At 43.6% G+C, this 20,771-nt stretch overlaps 1 protein-coding gene and 1 pseudogene across 2 annotated transcripts in view; one reads left to right on the forward strand and one right to left on the reverse strand.

Moving 5' to 3' along the window:
• Positions 1-20,771, forward strand: part of SYAP1 (synapse associated protein 1) — a 32,955-nt gene that overhangs the window by 1,007 nt on the left and 11,177 nt on the right. The window contains exons 2-5 of one of the 2 annotated variants that reach the window (XM_008544722.2): positions 5,135-5,253; positions 6,306-6,372; positions 12,278-12,351; positions 17,235-17,374. In XM_008544722.2, the coding sequence (XP_008542944.2) occupies positions 5,135-5,253; positions 6,306-6,372; positions 12,278-12,351; positions 17,235-17,374 (400 nt within the window). The remainder of the gene's footprint in view (positions 1-5,134; positions 5,254-6,305; positions 6,373-12,277; positions 12,352-17,234; positions 17,375-20,771) is intronic. The other variant, XM_070603788.1, reaches the window with a different exon arrangement.
• Positions 8,131-8,540, reverse strand: LOC139080937 (large ribosomal subunit protein eL36 pseudogene; annotated as a pseudogene).

Genomic DNA, 20,771 nt, shown 5'->3' on the forward strand with positions numbered 1-20,771 from the left:
CAATTACTGTCTGTGATGTGCAAGTTTCATTACTAGATGTTTTATGAACGGTATCTCATTTCATCTGTTAAACACCCAGTGAGTGGGGGGAACAAGCCCAGAGTTAAATTGGCTCAAAGTTATACTGACAGAAAGTGGTAGAAGTGGAATTTGAACCCACATCAGTCTAAGTTCAAAGCCTATGCTCTTTCCGAGCTTACAGTGTAGTTGGGGAGGAGAGTAGAAGTAGTAGGCTTGAAGAAGAAACACATGCTCTAGTAATTCTGATTCTGGAGAGACCTTGGCGGGCTTAAATAGTCAAAGAAAACTAAAGGTGGGCCCTAAAGCGGACAGCACTACAAGTGAGAGAATTTCAGCAAAGGTAGATATGAAATTCAGCAAGTATTTTTTAAGAATCTATTAAAAGGCAAGCGCACAGGGGAGACTGGAGCCTAAGAGTGGAGAAACACATATTTGAATAAGAAATTCTCGGACGTTCAAAAAGTTTACTGTGGGGGGGGGCGTGGCGGGGAAAATAGACATCATCTCAAATCGGGCAGTACATCATCTCAGCCCAAGGCCCCGCCCCCAAACAGAGCACAAGAGAAATCACTAAAGAGGGAACAACTATTTTCTGTGTAGAAAATGGGAAAGAAAGGAGTTTGGAATATTCTAGAGATGTGAAGAGATGAACTTGCCTAGAGCAGAGAGGCTGTGTTAGGTAGTTGGGGTAGATCAGAGTGGGACCACATTAGGAAAAGCAGCGTTTGGGTGCTTACTTAACTTCAGAGAACATAGAGAATCATCTTCATTTGTCTTCAGAGGAGTGTCAAAAGTGACTTCTTAAAGCTTAGTGAGGGCTTTATTGTCAACTTGCAACCTCATGTTTGTGTTTGGTAATAAAGACCTGTGAATAGTTTTTAAAAGATGTTTGGATATGGATGTCTACTTTGGAGCTTAGTGCTGCCGGCTGTCTCTTCCCTCACCAGTACCCCTCTCCCCACCCACACGCACATTGTGAATGCAAAGTTTCTGAATAAATGAGAGCTCTTGGTTCTGAAATTTATGATTTTAGAAAGATGTAAAGTTTCTAGTTTATACCCAAGCCTGCAGAAAGACGAGAGAGATGATCAGATGTTTTTTATCTCTACTTATTGATCCTAAGAGGTATGTTATCTTTAAAAAGGCCAATTTATGTTTTGAAAACTGAAGTGAAACATCTCTGAGCCTGACTCGCACTAAGTAGATTAGTTTCTTTAGCCTTTTAAAATCTTAGGGAATCTCCTGGGAGTCCCATTTGTTGTGTGAACATTTGTTGAGTGCCTGCCTTCAGGACTGGACCCTAAATACTTCTGGTTTGTGGTGACCTATTTATGAATATAGGCAACTCACCAGTTGCAAGTGGTGGACACCCAGGCCTGCATTCCACTCCCTCACTAAAACCAAACCTTCCCATCCTTGGCCCTCACGCCCCAAAGTAACTTCTTATTCAGCACAAATTGGTTAGTTGGTTTTTGTTAAAGTCGACCAAATTAGAGCTTTGTCTGTTTTCTTTATCTCTTTATCCAGGTCCATGCCCAGGAAGGGAAGAAGGGCCACCTCCTCTTCCTTCTCCTATGAGAGTGCTATTAGTATTTGCAGTGGAACTGTGTTAATTAGGGCTATCCTCTTCTTTTTCTGTAGGGAAAGTGCATTTCAGGTTCTAGATGCCCAGCTTGCTTAGTTTATAACTAAAAGGACTCCAAAAGTTAGTGTGTACGTAGGAAAATATATATGTGCTTTGAGTAGAAGTAAAATAGCCATTTCAGTTCTGTTGACAAAGCCAGGTTTGCCACAAGGAAAGCAGTGCAGATGGTCAAGAGCTTGGATCCCGTGGCTTATGAACAATACTAAAAAGGTGTTTTTGTAGAAAATAAGTCATTTTGTGTTACTTAAGGGGACAAGTCTAAATCCGACAGGTATAAATGACAAGGGAAGTGTAAAGGATTTTCTAATTAGAGATGGATGACAGTAATAATTGGCTGCCCTTTGAAGTCGTGTGCTGCTTCTCATTTCTGGAAGTGGGGTTACCTGGGTGGGAGTTGAATTAGGTAACCTCTAAAGTCCCTTCCAACACAAAGATTCTACAATTGTATGAAGTGTAATATTTTTGAAAAAATAAGCAGCCTCTTCATAAGAATATTAATTTTCTATGGCCTGTATATGCCTTAGAAACCACTATCTGCCTATTATTTTCGTATTCTATCAGCAAGCCTTAAACTCTGCCTTCTTCTCTTTGGTAAATTTATGCTTTTTCAGAACTTTGAGAACTTTCCTACTTCCTTTACCCTCATCATTCCATGAGTTCTGCAAGCCCTGTCACTTGCTCATCTGATGTGAGGTAGTATGGGATTGGGGCATGAGCTTGCCCTTTAGAGGCGGATAGGCTCTGTCTGAGTTCCCTACACTACTCTTGTCTTTATTGTGATGTCATTTGCAAATTACAGAAAGTCCATCAAACAGACTTAACAAGAAGACCTTGATTGTGTCCGAGGTCCCCAAGACCACCCCCAGGTTTGATGAGCACCCACCAAAATTGGGGTTGTTTTGGCAGGGAGGAAGGAGATAGGCTATTGGCTAGGCAGTCAGCAAGGTCTGCCCCTCTCTTGATGGATGAATCATTTATCTTCTGTGAGCCTCGGCTTTCCTGTCTGTAAACTGGGAAGATTATACCTCCTCTTCCTAGGATGGTTGTGAGACTAAAATGACGTAATGAAAATTAAGGTGAAATGACTACTTTTGATGTTGGCGATCTGGCCCTCCTTCCGTAAAGTTGCTGAGTGTACTCTCTCACAGACGTTTTACTTAGACTTCCTTTTCTTCTTTGGTTGCTGCTTCAGTTCAGACCCTCTCTGTGCCTAAGTTCCTGAAGTGGCCATTGTACTCCTGTTACTTCCTGTTAACTCTTAGTCTCAATTTTTTCTAGCCGCTTAATAAAAACTGTCTTTCACTTGGTGTCAGTTGATCTTTTTGCAAAATTAGTAAACCGCTTCTCATCTCTGTGGGCTTCTTACCTGAAAATCTCTCGTCGTGCTCTCCCACTTCCCACTCCCTCTGACTTCGGAATGCAGGCTGCTCTCTAATTGCTCTTGGGGGACCTTCTCCCTCCCTTCTCTGAGTGCCTGTTTAATGAATACTCTTGCTCCTCTTGTTGTCTTTCAGTCTTTGTTTAGAAATGGGCATTCCTTGAGGGTGAGAACTCTGCTTTCTCTAATGCTCAATATGTTCAGTGTACGCCACCCATGGAGTCATGAAAATCTGAGAATTGAAATTATTTTGCTAAAATACCAGTTTTTAAATTACAGTCCTCCCTTAGAATAAAAATGATGATTCTAATTCAAAACGTATTCCTGAGAAAGCCTTAAAGGGAATCCTGCTCTTGTAGAACTTTAGATTTCTTTGTGTATCTGCAAAGAATATTTTTACAAAGTAGTGTAGCTGTCTAGTCATTTTCTCATACTACTTTGGGTAAATAGACTAGTCATAACCGAAGAGGAATGAAGGCTCTCTCTAAAGCTCAGCACTCATTATGTCACTCCCCGTTCATCTATTCAGCAAGGCCTTACTGGTCACTCACAGGGATACACTGGTGAATCAGACAGCCTTGGTCCCTACCCCAGTGAGACTTAGGATGGGCCTTTAGTCTAGCTGAGAAGACAGATTCACCAAGTAATCGATAGAGTGTCATGAATATTGGTGATTGGGCAACACAGGTGCTGAAAGGACACATCTCAGGGGCGCCTACTTCTGTCAAGGAGCCGGGGAACATTGCCTGAGAAGTGATCTGTAAGCGGAGACCCACAAGATGTGGATTAGCCAGATAAAGGGAGGGCAGATAAAAGTGGGTCAAACCAAGGAGTAACATTTGAGGCCTCTTGGAGATACTCAAGAATTTCTTGTGGTCATATGAATGTAGAATAGGAGAGGAGAGAATGGCAAGAATGAGACCAGAGACAAGAGTGTCCTGTGGTATAGTCACAGTGGGGTGTTGGTGTCATTGACAGATGACCACCACCAGGCACAGTGGGAGAGAGTGGATTTTTTAATGGTAAAGGTTGTGGGAAGTGGAGAGATGGTCATTCAGATTGGGAGATACTACGGCTGCTCCCAGCTAGTTGGACAAGTTGCCTGATTCTCTGGAAGTGATCCCACCCACAGAGTGGTGGGATTTATTTAAGCAGGTATGCCAAGCTCCCTTTGCCATTCTTATCGGGGGTTTTCTCCCTGCCTGAGTATCGTGAGAGTCAACCCACCTGCCCTCTCAGCAGGTGTAAGTAGCAGAGGCAAGACTGCCCTGCCTGACAGGGTATTTCCTGTGAGATGAGGAGATTCAAAGGCCAGTTGCCGTGGAACATCCCCCCAAGAGGTCCAGTTCAAGACCTGCCTGAGGTCACTTCGTGCAGCACAGATTGTGTACAGTGTGGACTTTGAAATGATATTCGTCTACGTACAGTCCTTTATACCATAGTGCCATAGAGCCTTGAGACATGTCTTTTCAGGTCTTCAGGAAAGCTAGTTTTGTGTTTTTGTTTTGTTTTGTACAGGTGAAAGTTTTTGTGTTCCAGTTTTAATTTTGTTCTACATATTTTCTCATTATTAGTTAAGAAGGATTTATATTTATATTAGGGCTTTCCAAAATTTTTACTTATTAAAAATTCCCCCAAATTTATCATGGGATGGGTTAATCTAGGAAAGGAGGGACGGTTTTTCTTTGAATAGGAGGGCAAAAGGAGAAAATGAAGACGGGATACTTAGGGTCTAGAAAGGAAAGAAAGTAAAAAGAGCCTTGATCTTATTTGTAAAGTGGGAGGGGACTGAGACAGGTTAGAACTAGAGACTGAGGAACGGCAAGACAAGTTTGAAACAGCTACTCCGGTGAACTGGGGAGTATGCTAATGGTCTTTGAAAGAGATGGAGTAGAGGCTCGGGATGGATAGCCAGTCCACCAAGACAGTGGGGGACTGTCAGTGCTTCACATTCCTTGTTGCAACTCCTAATTAACAAGGAACGTGCCCTATGGTTTAAAATTCTTCTAAGAGCTCTTTAAGGGGAAAATCACCAATATAAAGACCGTTGTACTTGAATGGAGCCTAGACTCTTTTTTTATTCTTTACAGACTATCTGTTTAACTTTGCAACGGCTGCTACAAAAAAGATAACCGAATCAGTTGCTGAAACAGCACAAACGATAAAGAAATCAGTAGAAGAAGGAAAGATAGATGACATCATTGATAAGGTACATTTAAATATCTTTTGGAAGTCAAAATTTATGAAATTCATTAACAGCCAATATAATCATGCCTTCTTCTTATGAACTTGATTAACCCAAGTAGGATATCATATTCTGATTAAAAAAAATGTTGTTGAGATTCTTAGCTTTTTCTTTCTTTTCCTTTTTTTTTTAAAAAAAAAAGATTTTATTTTTCCTTTTTCTCCCCAAAGACCCCGGTACATAGTTGCATACTTTTAGTTGTGGGTCCTTCTAGTTGTGGCATGTGGCATGCTGCCTCAGCATGGCTTGATGAGCGGTGCCATGTCCGCACCCAGGATCCGAACTGGCAAAGCCCTGGGCCGCCAAAGCAGAGTGCGTGAACTTGGTCGTGGGGCCGGCCCCCTCTTTCTTTTTATATAACAAGTAGCTATGATATAAATTATTTGATTTAAATAACTTTGGTTTTAATTTTAGTGTATTTTAAAATACATTGATACTTTTGGGTAATACTAAACTTTTCATATTGTGAGTTTAATTTTAAACTGTAGCTATTTCCAAAGATATTTATGCCTTTGCATCATTCATTTAAATTTTTAAAGGCCTAGCCCATTAGGAACAACCCTGTTAAGACTCTAAGGAGTGAGTTTGTTTACTTTTTGTGGTGGTAAGGTGCAGGCCTAGGGAATTTCATTGATGTTGGTAATTATTTGAACTAAGGAGGTCACCAATTAAACTTTAGATAGCTTGTTATTTACATACTTTGTTGTGTGTACTATTTCTTAGAATGAGATTTGACCTGGCTTTTATTGTTTTTTGGAATAACACAAAAATTCAGTTTTTAACTCATTTTGTTTTTGCATTTGAAAAGATAATCTATCATAAAGGGGGTTGTATACTTAAAATTCGAAAATGTTGAATTTCTCCTTTCGTTGGGGAAAGAGGGAAATATCACTTTTTTAGCCTTTCTATTTGAAGAAAATGAGTCAGATGTCTCAGACTTCAGAAATCTTGAATGTAATTATTATCTAGTAATAAACTTTTCAAAGTAATGTGACTCTTTATGCATTTTTTAACAGACAATTATAGGAGATTTTCAGAAGGAGCAGAAAAAATTTGTTGAGGAACAGCATACCAAAAAATCAGGTATGGTATAGGTTTGTTGTACACGACTGACTTACCTGCCAAATTTTATCGAGCACCTATTGCATGCCAGACAGCACGCTGAGACTCTGAGAATACAAAGATGTGTCAGTAACAGTCCCGGTCTTTGGGTAGCACAAAGACTAGTTGGGATGACAAACTCACAAACCTTCGGGGTTGGCAGGAAGGAAGGAAGTCATTCCCTGCGCCTGGGATGGTGGGTGAGGTCAGCCAGTGACAGCCCTCTGGGGAGCTGGCTCTGAAGGAGAGAGAGGAAGCTTTGATTTTTCACCTTGTAACATGTCCAGCACAGTGTATCCTGTACACATAATAGGCACTTAGCAGATGTTAGCTCCCTCTTCATTCTCTTCAGGAGAAAAAAATGAAAGAGCTTTTCAGGGGAGTGACAGAGGGCCGTGAAAAGTCATGGGGTGTTTAGGGAACTTAATACATTTTTTACTGACAAATGCTTGTTTAAATGTTTGCAGTTACAAAGTCTCAAAATGCCTACTTTTACCGTTTGGTGGTGTTCAAACACAGAACTAGCCTCATGTCTTTGAATTTGGCAAAAGTGTGAAATAATTCGCTTGGTTTGAGCAGTGCCACAAATTCAAAAAGAACTAGTTAGTCCTGTGGCAAGTTCCTGTCAGGCATTGTCACGACTAGGTAAACTCAAAAGTATGAAGCACCTCTTTGGGACAAATAAACTATACAAACTAGCATAACTTAGTGATTCATGGGAAGCAGTAAGTTTGATCCTGGCTTGGAGACTTGGTGTTAGAACTGGTTGGTGCCTCTGCGATAAGAACTGTGAGGGACAGGTGTGAAGGATTAGAGGCAATTTCAGTTATGAGGTGCCCAGTAGATAACCTGGTGAGAGGAACTCGTACAAAAGCAGGAAAGGGAATGCAGGTGGCATATCGGGAAAATTCTGTTACTCAGTGGCACTAGTCACATTTCAGATGCCGCAGAACCGCAAGGAGCTAGTGGCTTCCATATTGGACAGCGCAGATACAGAACACTTCCATCATTGCAGAAAGTTCTGTTGGTCAGCACTGCTTTAAATTAACTGAACGGGGTCTAGCAGTAGTTTATTCCAGTTTGAAGCATGGGGAGAATTCTAGTGATACAGATTATTAGTCAAGTCATGTAGAAACCATGAGAGTCGGTGAGCTCCTCAATGAAAAGTGTGTCAGGCAGTAAGAGAGCTGAGCAGACATCTACAGTGTTGAGGGGAAGGGAGGAACGGAAGGAATTGACAGTTTCTGAGTGCCTGCCACATGGCTGGCAGTTTGTGTATAGCATCTCCTTTAATAAAAGGAAGGATCAGCAAGATTAAGTAATTTGCTGAAGGTCACTCAGCTGGTAAGTCATGAAACAAATCTGCCATCAAAACCAGTGCCCATTTACCCAAGAGAGAGAACAGCTAGAAGAGAGAAGCAATGGGGGGGGTGGGTTTGCAGCCATACCAGTAGCTTGGGCCTTGAGAGGGCCTCATTATCTGAGGCTAAGTAGCATTAGGACAGGCTGCCTAAGGTGAATAGACTTAAGATGGAGACCAACATGTTAAATGGGGTAAGCAAGTTTTGAAGGGCCTTTACCCTAATTTTTAAAAAGTATGAAAATGTTTATTCTATCTTATAATTAAGAGAATTTGGATTATAATTGCCACTATTTGCTTGCTTAGGATGAGCCAAAGAATGAACCTGGTGTCTTTCTGTCTGTCCATGTGTCCATCCATGCATGCACATAACTTTTCTTTCTTTCTTTTTTTTTTTCCTCCGCGAAGCCTTTTATTGGGGGGAGGGCGAGGGTCTCAGTCCTTCTTGGCTGCCGCCTTCCGCATGGCCGCCAGCGCGTTGCTCAACTCCTCCCTCTTCCTCTTGGCGCGGATGTGCATTCCCACCCTCCTCTTGATGAACTTGAGCGTGCGCTTGTCCTTGGAGACCTTGAGCAGCTCCATGGCTTGCCGCTCGTATACGGGGCGAAGCCGCACACACCTCCTGGATCACGTTACACACGAACTTGGTGTGCTTGGTGAGGCGCCCGCGGTGGCAGTTGTGCCTCCGCTTGCTCATGTTCTTGGTTACCTTGTGGCCCTTGTTGAGGCCCACGGCCATGGGGTAGCGCAGGGCCATGGCTGCTGCTCTCCAATGGCGGCTGCGGCGGAAGGAAGCTGCACATAACTTTTCTATCAGCAGTAGGATGTCCCTTCCATTTGACTTTTGTAGCATAATAGAAAAAGGGATTATTTATGCAAAACTGTTTGGACCCTCTGCATGTATATCTTCTGTGCTGCCCACCCCCTCCGCAGCCTTAGCTCTGCCCTCTTGCCCTGCTCCAGGCTCAGACAGTAGAGCTGAGCCTCCACTCCTCTACACTTGCTGTTCCCTCTGAACACCACCTGCACACACTCACCACTGAACTCCTCCTAGACTAGGATCCGCTTCCCAGTCACCACAGAAAGCTCCGCGGGACTCACCTCTCCAGGTGGTTGCCCTCTGTTGTCTGGCATGATAATCCTGCTGAGTTGTAATCATCTCTTTTTCTTGTGAGCCCAGAACGACATAGGCTGGGTGTTAGTTGTCTTGGTATTCCTGGCATTTAGCGTCTGAAGGCTCAGTGAGGATTTGATCCCAGCCTGTTGCTGATTCCCCCCGATTTGCCCATTTCTTTCTTCGTTTGCTTTCACTCCTGACAACCCTTTTCTCAATTCCTAATCACTTATCTTGCACCCTCCTTATCACCTTTGCACCCTCCTTGTCACCTTTTGTCCTGAATAAAGTACAGTAACTTTTTATAAAAGCTTTTTGTTTGAAAGTGATTTCAATTTACAGAAAAGTTGCAAGACTAAAAGTAGTACAGAGAACACCTGTATGCCCTCCACCTAGATTGTTAAACTTGTATTCCATTCGCGTTATCATTTGCACTTGCTTTCTTGCTCTGTGTGTGTTTTTCTTTCTATTCCATTCAGTGTGTATTTCCTAAGAATTAGGGATATTCTCTTACATAATCACTAACTGTACGGTTACCAGCTTTAGGAAATACAACATTGATATAATATGCATATTCTAATTATGTCAGTTGACCCAGTAATGTCCTTTCTACATTTTTCCCCTCAATACAGCATCCTGCAGGGTACAGTATTGCATTTTTTTGTCATGTCTCTTAGCCTCCTTTTTTTTTTTTTTCTCCCCAAAGCCCCAGTACATAGTTGTATATCCTAGTTGTAAGTCCTTCTAGTCCTTTGTGGGATGCCTCCACGGCATGGCTTGTATAGGTCCGCACCCAGGATCCAAACCAGTGAACCCTGGGCCACCAAAGTGGAGCGTGCGAACTTAACCACTAGGCCACTGGACCAGCCTCTCTTAGCTGCCTTTATTTCTGTTTATTTATTTATTTTTATTGAGTTCATAATAGTTTACATCATCGTGAAATTTCAGTTCTACATTATTTCTTGTCTGTCACCACATAAGTACTTCCCTTCACCCCCTGTGCCCACCCCCCAGCCCCCTTCCCCTGGTAGCTACTGAACTGTTTTCTTTGTCCATGTGTTTGTTTATAGTCCACATATGAGTGGAATCATATGGTGTTTGTCTTTCTCGGTCTGGCTTATTTTGCTTAGCATAATTCCCTCCAGTTCCATCCATGCTGTTGCAAATGGGATGATTTTGTCTTTTTTATGGCTGAGTAGTAGTCCATTGTGTGTGTGTGTGTGTGTGTGTGTGTGTGTGTGTGTATGTATACACATACATACATATATACCTGTATACACACTACATCATCTTTGTCCAATCATCGGTCGATGGGCACTTGGATTGTTTCCATGTCTTGGCTATTAGGAATAGTGCTGCAATGAACGTAGGGGTGCGTATGTTACTTTGCATTGTTGATTTCAATTTGTTTGGGTAGATACCCAGTAGTGGGATAGCTGGGTCTTATGGTAGTTCTGTTTTTAGTTTTTTGAGAAATCTCTATACTGTTTTCCATAGTGGCTGCACCAGTTTGCATTCCCGCCAGCAGTGCATGAGGGTTCCCTTCTCTCCACACCCTCTCCAACATTTGTTATTTTTAGTCTTAGTGATTATAGCCATTTTAACAGGCGTAAGGTAATATCTTGGTGCAGTTTTGATTTGCATTTCCCTGATGATTCGTGATGTTGAACATCTTTTCATGTGTTTATTGGCCATCTGTATATCTTCTTTGGAAAAATGTCTGTTCATATCCTCTGCCCATTTTTTGATTGGGCTATTTCTTTTTTTGTTGTTCAGTTGTGTTAGTTCCTTATATATTACGGAGATTAACCCCTTGTCAGATATATGATTTATAAATATTTTCTCCCAGTTGGTGGGTTGTCTTTTTGTTTTGATCCTAGTTTCTTTTGCCTTGCAGAAGCTCTTTAGTCTGATGAAGTCCCACTTGTTTGTTTTTTCTTTTGTTTCCCTTGTCGGAGAAGACATGGTATTCAAAAAGATCCTTTTAAGTTCTATGTCAAAGAGTGTATTACCTATATTATTTTCCAGGAGTTTGATGGTTTCAGGACTTATCTTCAAGTCTTTGATCCATTTTGAGTTTATTTTTGTGTATGGTGTGAGATAATGGTCTACATTCATTCTATTGCATGTGGCTGTCCACTGTTCCCAACACCATTTATTGAAGAGACTATCCTTTCTCCATTGTATGTTCTTGGCACCTTTGTTGAAGATTAGCTGTCCGTAGATGTGCGGTTTTATTTCTGGGCTTTCAGTTCTGTTCCATTGATCTGTGTGCCTGTTTTTGTACCAGTACTATGCTGTTTTGATCACTATGGCTTTGTAGTACATTTTGAAGTCAGGGCTTGTGATGCCTCCAGCTTTGTTTTTTCTCAATATTGTTTTAGCAATTTGGGGTCTTTGGTTGCCCCATATGCTACTAGCATCCTTTAATCTGGAACATTTCCATGACCTTTCTTTGTCTTTTATGATGTTAATTTTTTTTTTTTTTAAGATTGACAGCTGAGCTAACATCTGTTTCCAATCTTTTTTTTTCCCTTCTTTTTCTCCCCAAAACCCCCCAATACATAGTTGTATATTGTAGTTGTGGTCCTTATCGTTGTGCTGTGTGGGGTGCCGCCTCAACATGGCCTGATGAGCGGTGCCATATCCATGCCCAGGATCTGAACGGGTGTAACCCTGGGCCACTGAAGCGGAACGCTTGAACTTAACCACTCCACCATGGGGCCAGCCCCTGACGTTAATATTTTTGAAGAATACCTCCCCTGCTTTTTTTTTTTTTGAGGAAGATTAGCCCTGAGCTAATGTCTGCCGCCAATCCTCCTCTTTTTGCTGAAGAAGACTGGCCCTGAGCTAACATCCGTGCCCATCTTCCTCTACTTTATATGTGGGACGCCTGCCACAGCATGGCTTGCCAAGTGGTGTGTAGGTCCACACCCAGGGCCTGAGCTGGCGAACCCTGGGCCACCAAAGTGGAACATGTGAACTTAACTGCTGTGCCACCAGGCCAGCCCTCTCCTGCTATTTTTAAATAGACCATTCCTTGTTTGCGCTTTGTCTGGTATTTCCTCATGATTAGATTTAGATTATTCATTCTTGCCAGAATACTACATAAATGATGTTGTGTCCTTCTCAGGGTATCACATCTGGAGGCTCACAGTGGCCCTCTCTCCTTTGTTGGTATGTTGATTTTGGTCACCTCGTCAAGGTGTTGTCCAATTTTTTACTAACTCTATATGTCCGTAAGATTCATACATTAAGTCTGGGAATTATGGTGAATGTTCATATTTGGAACTTGTTAGTAAATTGCTCAAATGGTTGTGTGGAAACTTTCTCATTCCTTCAAACCACGGATTGCAGTATAACCCTTGTAACCTGTTTTTCTCTTTTCTTCTTTGCCATTAAAAACCCTTTAGAAGCAGCAGTGCCACCATGGGTTGATAGTAATGATGAAGAAACAATTCAACAACAAATCTTGGCCTTATCTGCTGTAAGTATCTTGTGATACCCTGTATAGAAATACTTTGTTCCTATCATGACTTTATCCTTGGAAGACTGTTTTTCTTCCATACAATTTTAAAAACATTTTGAGATGTTAGGAATGTACACCTCAATTTTCACTATTTTTCTTTCACTAACTTTTAATTTGCTTCTCCTTAAGTTCTTTTTTCTTAATGGAAAAGTATAGTCTGTTACACAAAATAATCTTTCAGCCCAAAAGGATTCTTTTATGTTACTAAGATAATCTTTTGAGATATGCTATCACAGGAAGTTTCTAGACAGCATTCTGATTTTCTGAATGAAACGATTCTATTCTAAATTTTCTCTTTAACTGCTATATGTATTTGTTTGAAGCTGTAATTGAAAGAAGTAAAATTCCACTTGCTAGCCCACAAAAATTTCTCTCAGGCCTTCAGAGGGAACATAGCCATACCAATTAACAATTGGGTGACTCCTCACAGTTTCGGAAAGCATTTTCCTACACATTTTCTCTGTTGAGCCTCATTGCACGTCTGCAAGGTGGGTAGGGGCTTTTGTCCCCATTGTGCAGGTGTGGGGACCGAGACTCCCAAATGTGCCCCTCACTTTTTTTTTTTTTTTTTTTTAAGGATTGGCACCTGGGCTAACAACTGTTGCCAATCTTTTTTTTTTTTTTTACCCTGCTTTATCCCCCCAAACTCCCCCTGTACACAGTTGCATATCTTAGTTGCGTGTCTTTCTAGTTGTGGGATGTGGGACGCCGCCTCAATGTGACCTAACAAGCGGTGCCATGTCCGCGCCCAGGATCCGAACCCTGGGCCGCCGCAGCAGAGCACACGAACTTAACCACTCAGCCACAGAGCCGGCCCCCAGCCCCTCACTTCTTATCTGAGCCTCCACTGGGTGGTAAACTCTCAGCGGGCAGAGGCTGGCTTTGATCTCTATCTACAGCACCCAGCTCCCGCCTGGCACGGGACTCAACAAATAGTGCTTTTTACTCTGTCAGTGGTTTTCAAGCTTCATTTCTAACCTACTCTTTTTTTTTTTTTTCTTTAACCAAAGTCATAAATGGAACCTTAGTCTAGAAAACAAACAAACGTAGATCTGGGCTTTCCCTCCCTTCCATTGCCCTCCTCTAGGGCATTTTAAGGGCTTTTCTTTCCATTAGTAAACCCTTTAAAGGCATGAGCATTTCTTATGAGTTCAGTGTGAACACCATGTATTTTGTTCACCATGTTACAGCCAAACTTGATGCTGGCATCACAAACCTCCTTCTTTCCAGAAGGGAATTGGGACAGTGAGAGTTGGTGTCATTTGAGGGCAAACCTTAGATGCTCATCAGAAAAGCCCCTACAGCTCCTCTGTCCTCTGCGGCTGTTCTTCTCCCCATCTTCTCCATCTTAGAATGAGACTCCAGTTACCTGCCAATTTTTTTCTACCCACAAACCTAGGAGTTTTCCTTGAGTTGTACCTCTCCCCTCTCTGTCCTAACAATGCTGTGTTCAGAATATAGTCCACTTCTCCACTGCCACCACCGTGGTCCTGGTGCCATCTCCTGCCTGAGGCATCCTGACTGCTGTCCCATCCTTGCCCCTTTCCAGTACAAGCTCATTTCAGCAGCCAGGGGGTCCGTTTATGGCATAAATCACTTTGTGTCACTCCCCTACGTAGACCGTTCTAATGGCATCTCCTGTCTTGTAGACTAAGATCCAGACTCCCTCCACTGGCCTTTAAGGCCCTTGGCTTTGCACATCTCTCCTCCCTCGTGCCCTACTTCCCTGACTCCCAGCACTCCAGCCACTGTTCTTTCTGCTGCACAATCAGGCTGAGCCTTGTCCTGCCTTAGTGCCTTGTGCTTGCTCTCCCCTCTTCCTGGAACCCCACCCTGCACCATCCCACAAGATCTCAGCTCAAATGTCACCTCCTCCTAGAGACCTTCTCTCACCACCCTTTCAGCCCTCCACTCCCAGTTACCCCATCTCAGAGCCTTAGCCATATAAACCCTTGTCTCTCTCTCTTCCCACTCCCTTACCCCCTAACTGGAATGTAAGTGCCATGAAGGCGGGGACTCCATCAGTACCTGGGCCCTGCTGAGCAAGTGGCACAGTGCCTGGAGCACAGCTGGTGCCGAACAAGCACCTGTTGACTGGATGATGCAGTGAATGCTGCACGCACACATGCCTATGAGAGAGCTCCCAGGATTTCAGCATGACCCAGAACCTTTAAAACCGTCTTTGATACGTCCTTTCTGATGGCTGCTGAATTTGTTAAGGGATAGACTAAGTTGTTATAATAGATCCAAAAATAGAGTAGATTAAGCTGGGGCCGCCCCGTGGCCGAGTGGTTAAGTTCACATGCCGCACTTCAGCAGCCCAGGGTTTCACTGGTTTGGATCCTGGGCACGAACCTAGCACCCCTCAGCAAGCCATGCCGAGGCAGCGTCCCACATAGCAGAGCCAGAAGGACCTACAACTAGGATATACAACTATATACGGGGGAGCTTTGGGGAGAAGAAGAAGAAAAAAACAATAATAAGCTATAAGTTCTTTCCCTCCCTCCCTTTTTCCCTCCTTCCGCCTCATGTAAGAGTCTAGAGGTAGATGGTCCAAGTAGGTATGCTTTGCCCCATGAAGTCATCTAGGGACCCAAGTTCTTCCCATCTTAGTCCTATCCTATACCAGCCCCTAGGATGTTGTCTGTCTTCTGTATGGTGAAGCCAGCTCCCCATAACCATGACTGTGGTCTAGCCTGTGGGAGTTGGGAAAGAGGTGGGCATGCCAGACCACTTGAAAGATGAGACCCAGAAACTACACCTATCACTCAGGCCCGCATCCCTTTAGCAACTTAGGCCCATGTCTACTCCTAGATACCAGGGAGGCTGGAAAATCCGATCTCTGGCTGAGTGGCCACATGCCCAGCTGGAACTCAAGAGTTGTGGTCCTGAAAGAAAAGGAAGGGAAGGGATACTGGGAGGCAATTAGCAATCACTGCCAGAGTTGCTTTACATTCTCTGACTTACCAGGCACTAGTTTAGGACAACACAGAGAGTATAGCAGAATAACCCTTTAAGCTCCTTGTATTTAGGAGCCGTTTAGGGCCACATAATGCGTGAAAAGAAATTGATAGGGATTGGCCCCGTGGCCAAGTGGTTTAAGTTCGCGTGCTCTGCTTCTGTGGCCCAGGGTTTTGCCACTTCAGATCCTGGGCATAGACATGGCACCACTCATCAGGCCATGCTGAAGTGGCGTCCACACATAGCAGCGCCAGAAGCACCTACGACTAGAATATACAACTGTGTACTGAGGGGCTTCGGGGAGAAGAGGAAGAAGAAATTTTTAAAAAGAAGATTGGCAACAGATGTTAGGTGCCAATCTTTAAAAAAAGAAAAGAAAAAAGAGAAATTGATAGTACAGTTGTCATTAGGTACTTGTGAGACCTCAGTTCAGCAAATTATCGTTAGTAGTCTGGACCAAACCTTGACCTACGACTTGAAGTAAATGAGACACACCCTCCAAGAGCCTGAAGGCTTACTACAGAGAGCTGCTAAGTACATATCCAGTAGTATTCCCTGTAGTAAGTCTTGTAATAAGGATGCAGTGGACAGGAGTGGTTCATTTATTTTGGAGAGGGAAAAGGATGTTCCCGGGGAAGCTTCCCAGAAGTGGTGACACTGGAGCCGAGTTGCTGAGTCTTAGAAGGAGGGTGCAGGGATGTTTGGGGATGTGGGGCAAGGTTTGGCATTTGGGCAGGGGTTTTGCAAGCATTTGGGTGTGACTGGACTATAGAATGCAGGTGGAGAAGTAGATCAGGAGCCAGTTGGTGAGGACTTTTTTATACCATTCTGCTAAGTTTAGGTTTTATCTTAAAGGCAACAGGGAGTCATTGAAGGATTTTGGTCATAGGTAAAATCTGTTTTTCGTGGGGCAGTGTAGAGAGTGGGTTGTTACGGGTGGGAGAAATGGAACTGGAGGCAGCTACCCATTAGGAGGCTGCTATAGAAATACAGGTGAAACATTCTTGGGACAGTTTCAGGCTTTGAAATTTTTACATTGGAAGGTAAAATAGCTAAAATCCATTTAGGTTCAGGTTTGTTCTTGCTTTATTTATATAGGAATTCTCAAAACCCAGAAATATTGTTAAAATTTAACATGGGCAAGATGAGATGAAACTGACGGGCATTGTTAATAGCGGTATAAACTGCTACAGTATTTCTGCCGGAGAGTTTGGGCAGTGTGTATCAAAACAATCGTAGCCTTGGACCAGAAATCCTACTTCTAGGAATTTCGTTTAAAGAGATCATTTTAGAAGGGAATAAAAGCTGTTTGTTTGTAAAGTGTAAAGGACTGAGTCGGGTCATGGATTTCACTTTTCAGATATGACCACCATGGTTAGCTGACTTCACCTTTGGCTTAGAATGTTTCTAAGATTGTTTACACTAGTTTTCACGTACCTAAAGGTGCTCTAGATGCCCACTAAAGCAAACGTGTTTGTATGATTTCAAACTATCTAATTTTAACTAATCACACAATTGAATTTCCTGACCTCCCACGAGACTCTCTCCAGTGGAGACGGTGAAAAGATATGTGAGCTTTCAGTGACTGGAAGCTGGGGAGATCGGGCCAGGCTGAGGATGTCAGATCTCACTGTCCTCGCAGCCCTTCGACCCTCCCCTGAAGCCCCTCAATAAAATGGTTTGATCCAAATATATGTGTGTGTGTGTGAGTGTGAAAGGATCTGTTCTCTGTTCTATTAAGCAGACAGCTTAATGACAGCTCTGTGGACTTCATGGCTGAACTCTTTAGGAGAATTCAGTGTTTGTCAAATCAGTGATGCATTGTTACATATTAATTGTCTTCTGTGGTTTTCCCCATGTTTTTACCCTTTTCATCAAAGGACAAGAGGAATTTCCTTCGTGACCCTCCAGCTGGCGTGCAGTTTAATTTTGACTTCGATCAGATGTACCCTACCGCCCTGGTCATGCTCCAGGAGGATGAGCTACTGAGCAGGATGCGATTCGCCCTTGTTCCTAAGCTGTAAGCAGTGTGTTCTCGAGCCGGAGTGGTGCTGCTCATGCAGCATGCATGTGTGTTTTCGAAGGGCCTTACTCATGTGCATGGTCTCAGGGAGAATCTTGGAATGGGAGCCAGGATGGTCTCAGGTTCTCTTCATAAACATGGGCTCTGCAGCCCTTCAGCAACACGCACACGTCCCACAGAATCAAAACCAAAAGCAGACTTTCTAGGAAATTGGGGTGGAAATGAGATGTGCTCTTTTATCCGCAGTTAGGGGGTAGAACGCATTTTCCTACAGAAAGAACAAATGTGCCCATGTCTTCCTGAATAAAATTAAGGTCCACGAGGCCGGGCTGCCACCTTCTCTGCACGCAGGCTCTGCTCTGTGGCAACAGTGTTCTTGTTCTCTTTGCCACCCGCAGCTTTCCCTCTGCCTCAAGGCCCTGCTCCCCTCCCCAAATCCCTGCTTGTCCTTTAAGCTCCAGCACAAGCCTAATGTCTCCTGTGACATGCCCCTGACAGCCGTCAGCACAGGGCCCCCTTCCCTACCCTTCCTCTCTGCAGCCGCAGGGCTCTTCCTCACCCTTTCTAATTCCAGTCCCTTGTTTTGCATCTGTCACGTGTTTAAAGTCAGCCATCTTTCTTATTCCGTGAATGTTCCTGTTCTGTGGCTATGGTGTCTTCCTGTTCTCTGAGGATGTGAAGTGTCATTTTCTTGAGATGCTCTCCTCTCTCTGCTCTTCTCTTGGAATCTTCGTGTTCGCTTTGGGCTCTGTCTTTCATGTGGCAGGCTTTCTGTACGCGTCCTTGCTGGCTGAAGGTGCTGTGCTGAAAGGGTGCTTGGAGCTGTGTGTCCACAAGCCTTTGGGGCCTGGTGGTTTCCCCGAGAGGACTCCTCAGCCTTCTGCCTGGCCGCAGGTGGGATGCCAGGAGCACCTGACCCCTGTGGCTTCAGTGTGGCATCACACCCCCTTCTCAGCTGCACCAGCTGTCCCTGAGTGTGGGGCAGCTCAGGACTGTCCGTCTGCCGGTGGGAACGCAGCGCTGGCGGGAGGGGGCACCGGAGTCAGAGCCGTCTCATACTCCTTTAGGGTCTCTCCACGCTGCTCTGGTCTGAGCCCAGCCTGCACCCGGCCCTCAGAGGTGCCTGGCTCCTCCTGTCCTGTGGCCTTTGCAGGCTTCCACTTGATGAACAGGCTCGCTTCCTGCTGGCTACCCCTACTGCAGGCAGCTCAGCACAGCTTTCTCTGGTCCGCAGAGTAGCTTACTATTTGCCCATCAACTTTTGAGTTTCCACTGTCGTTTTCCTCACCAGTTCTGTTTGTCATTGTGGGTTTTTTATCTACTTAATTCCTTTTCTAACATTTTAATGGTGTTTTCAAAGGGAGCACAGATAAACACGTGTTCATTTTGCTTGGTTTAGCTGGCCAAATCGGGATTTGAAGAAATATTGGCTAGCCTTTTGATTCACATAGCAGCAAGGGTCTTCTATCTGTGAAAGAAAAACACTTTGGAAGTGTTCTTCCAGACTTGGAATAAGAGTTATATAGAATCTTTTCTATTTTTTTTTTCTTTTTAGTGAAACTCTTTTCTCCATAAAGGGAATGAATTTCTACAGCCCTCCCCCACCCTCCCAAAAGAAAAGTATATGTTTTATGGCTAAAATCTCATTATAAATTTAACCTTTAGACTATGTCTAAAATAGCTATTTTTATTTAAGGATATAAAAAAATTACCATCTGATCTATTTCTGACTATTATGCTCAGAAAACTCTGGGAGCTGGCTTCTGAACAGCTCATGTGTATGTATCTATTTGAAGCTCTTTTGTCTCAGAATGTGAGATCGTCCGTATTCTGGATAATGGCCTCCTTCTGAGAGAAGAGTAGCAAAGCTCTGGGGGTGAGGTGGGCTTCCCACCTGAAGGCTCCATCATCTTGAAGACCATTTGAATCACCCTGAGCTGCTCTCTGGGCCCTGTGGCAGGGTTCTCGGAACAGTCCAGAGGCCCTGGGGTGCTGGGACATGTGACCTGAGGGGCTTGTGACAGGCATGTAGCTGTCCATAGTTTTGAGTATTGACAATTCTGGACTTCCTCTCTCTGACAGTAATTTTAGATTTTTTTAAGGCTTTGCAGAATTGGTATTTAGCAAATAGTATTTCTGATTTGTTGCAGACGAAGTAGACGGCTCATTGAGTAATATAATTCCACTTTCCTACTTCTGATTCTGTAACGGATGATATAGAAATGAGAGTTATTATTTTTTATGTCTTTATCTGTTAGAAATGCTTACTGAAGTCTTTCTGGATGAAAGCACATGATATCTGGCATTGCCTTAAAATATTGCAACCCCCACCCAAAGGAAAGTGTGCAGGGGAGAGGACATGACACATGACTGGCAAATGCTGGTGATTGTTGGAGTTAGGTCATGGGTACATGGGGGTTCTTTGTTCTAGTCTCTCCACTTTTATTTCGTTGAAATTTCCAGAATAAAAGAAAAATGAGCCATCACACACAAATACAGGACTTCTGGACTTTTCCTTTCTGACATACAGAAGTGTATCTTTGATCATTTGAGACACTTTTTCTGAACAGAAGCCATCATTAACCAGGAACAATTTAGAAAATAAAACAAAATAACATTTGCTCTGTGTTTCAAAACGTCTTTTAGTGTGTTAGCACTTCCCAATGACAGCAGTGCTGGCATGAGACAGCCCTGCTGGTGCGTCACAGACACCCTCTGAGGCCTTCACTCTGACGACAGTAGGAAAATCACAAGTCCCTTCCAGCCTTAGATTGTGACATATGCCCATTGTTTCCCAGAGGGTGCTCACAGCATACTAATGTCTTAAAATAGTCAGTGAAAGCATAAGTGGTCAGATAAACATTTGGGAGGTGCTACATTCAATGGTTTTCTTTATTAGAGGGCTTCTCAGAACCTTGAGTATGTCATCTGCATTGTGACTCTCTCTGGAGGGTAACCGAAAATTTCTGCAGTGCTTCCTCTTACATCAAGAGGGAGGACTCTGGAAAACAGCTCAAGTGTTTGTCTTTTTTTTTTTTTTTTTGCTGAGGAAGACTGGCCCTGAGCTAACATCCATGCCCATCTTCTTCTACATTACATGTGGGATGCCTACTACAGCATGGCTTGCCAAGCGGTGCCACGTCTGCAGCCGGGATCCGAATCTGCAAACCCCGGGCCGCCGTAGCAGAACATGCACATTTAGCCGCTGTGCCACTGGGCTGGTCCCTCAAGTTTTGTCTTTATTAAGAGAGCAATCATGGTCCATGATCCACTGTAGATAGATAGTACACCTCTTTCATTTTGGACATTTCATAGAGCTCAAAATTAAAAGTGACCTTGAAAATATCCAGGCAGCTCACTACCTCGTGAGAAGGCTAATCTCATTTTGTGTAGC

Source organism: Equus przewalskii, chromosome X (genome assembly GCF_037783145.1).
Source record: "Equus przewalskii isolate Varuska chromosome X, EquPr2, whole genome shotgun sequence".
Taxonomy (NCBI): domain Eukaryota; kingdom Metazoa; phylum Chordata; class Mammalia; order Perissodactyla; family Equidae; genus Equus; species Equus przewalskii.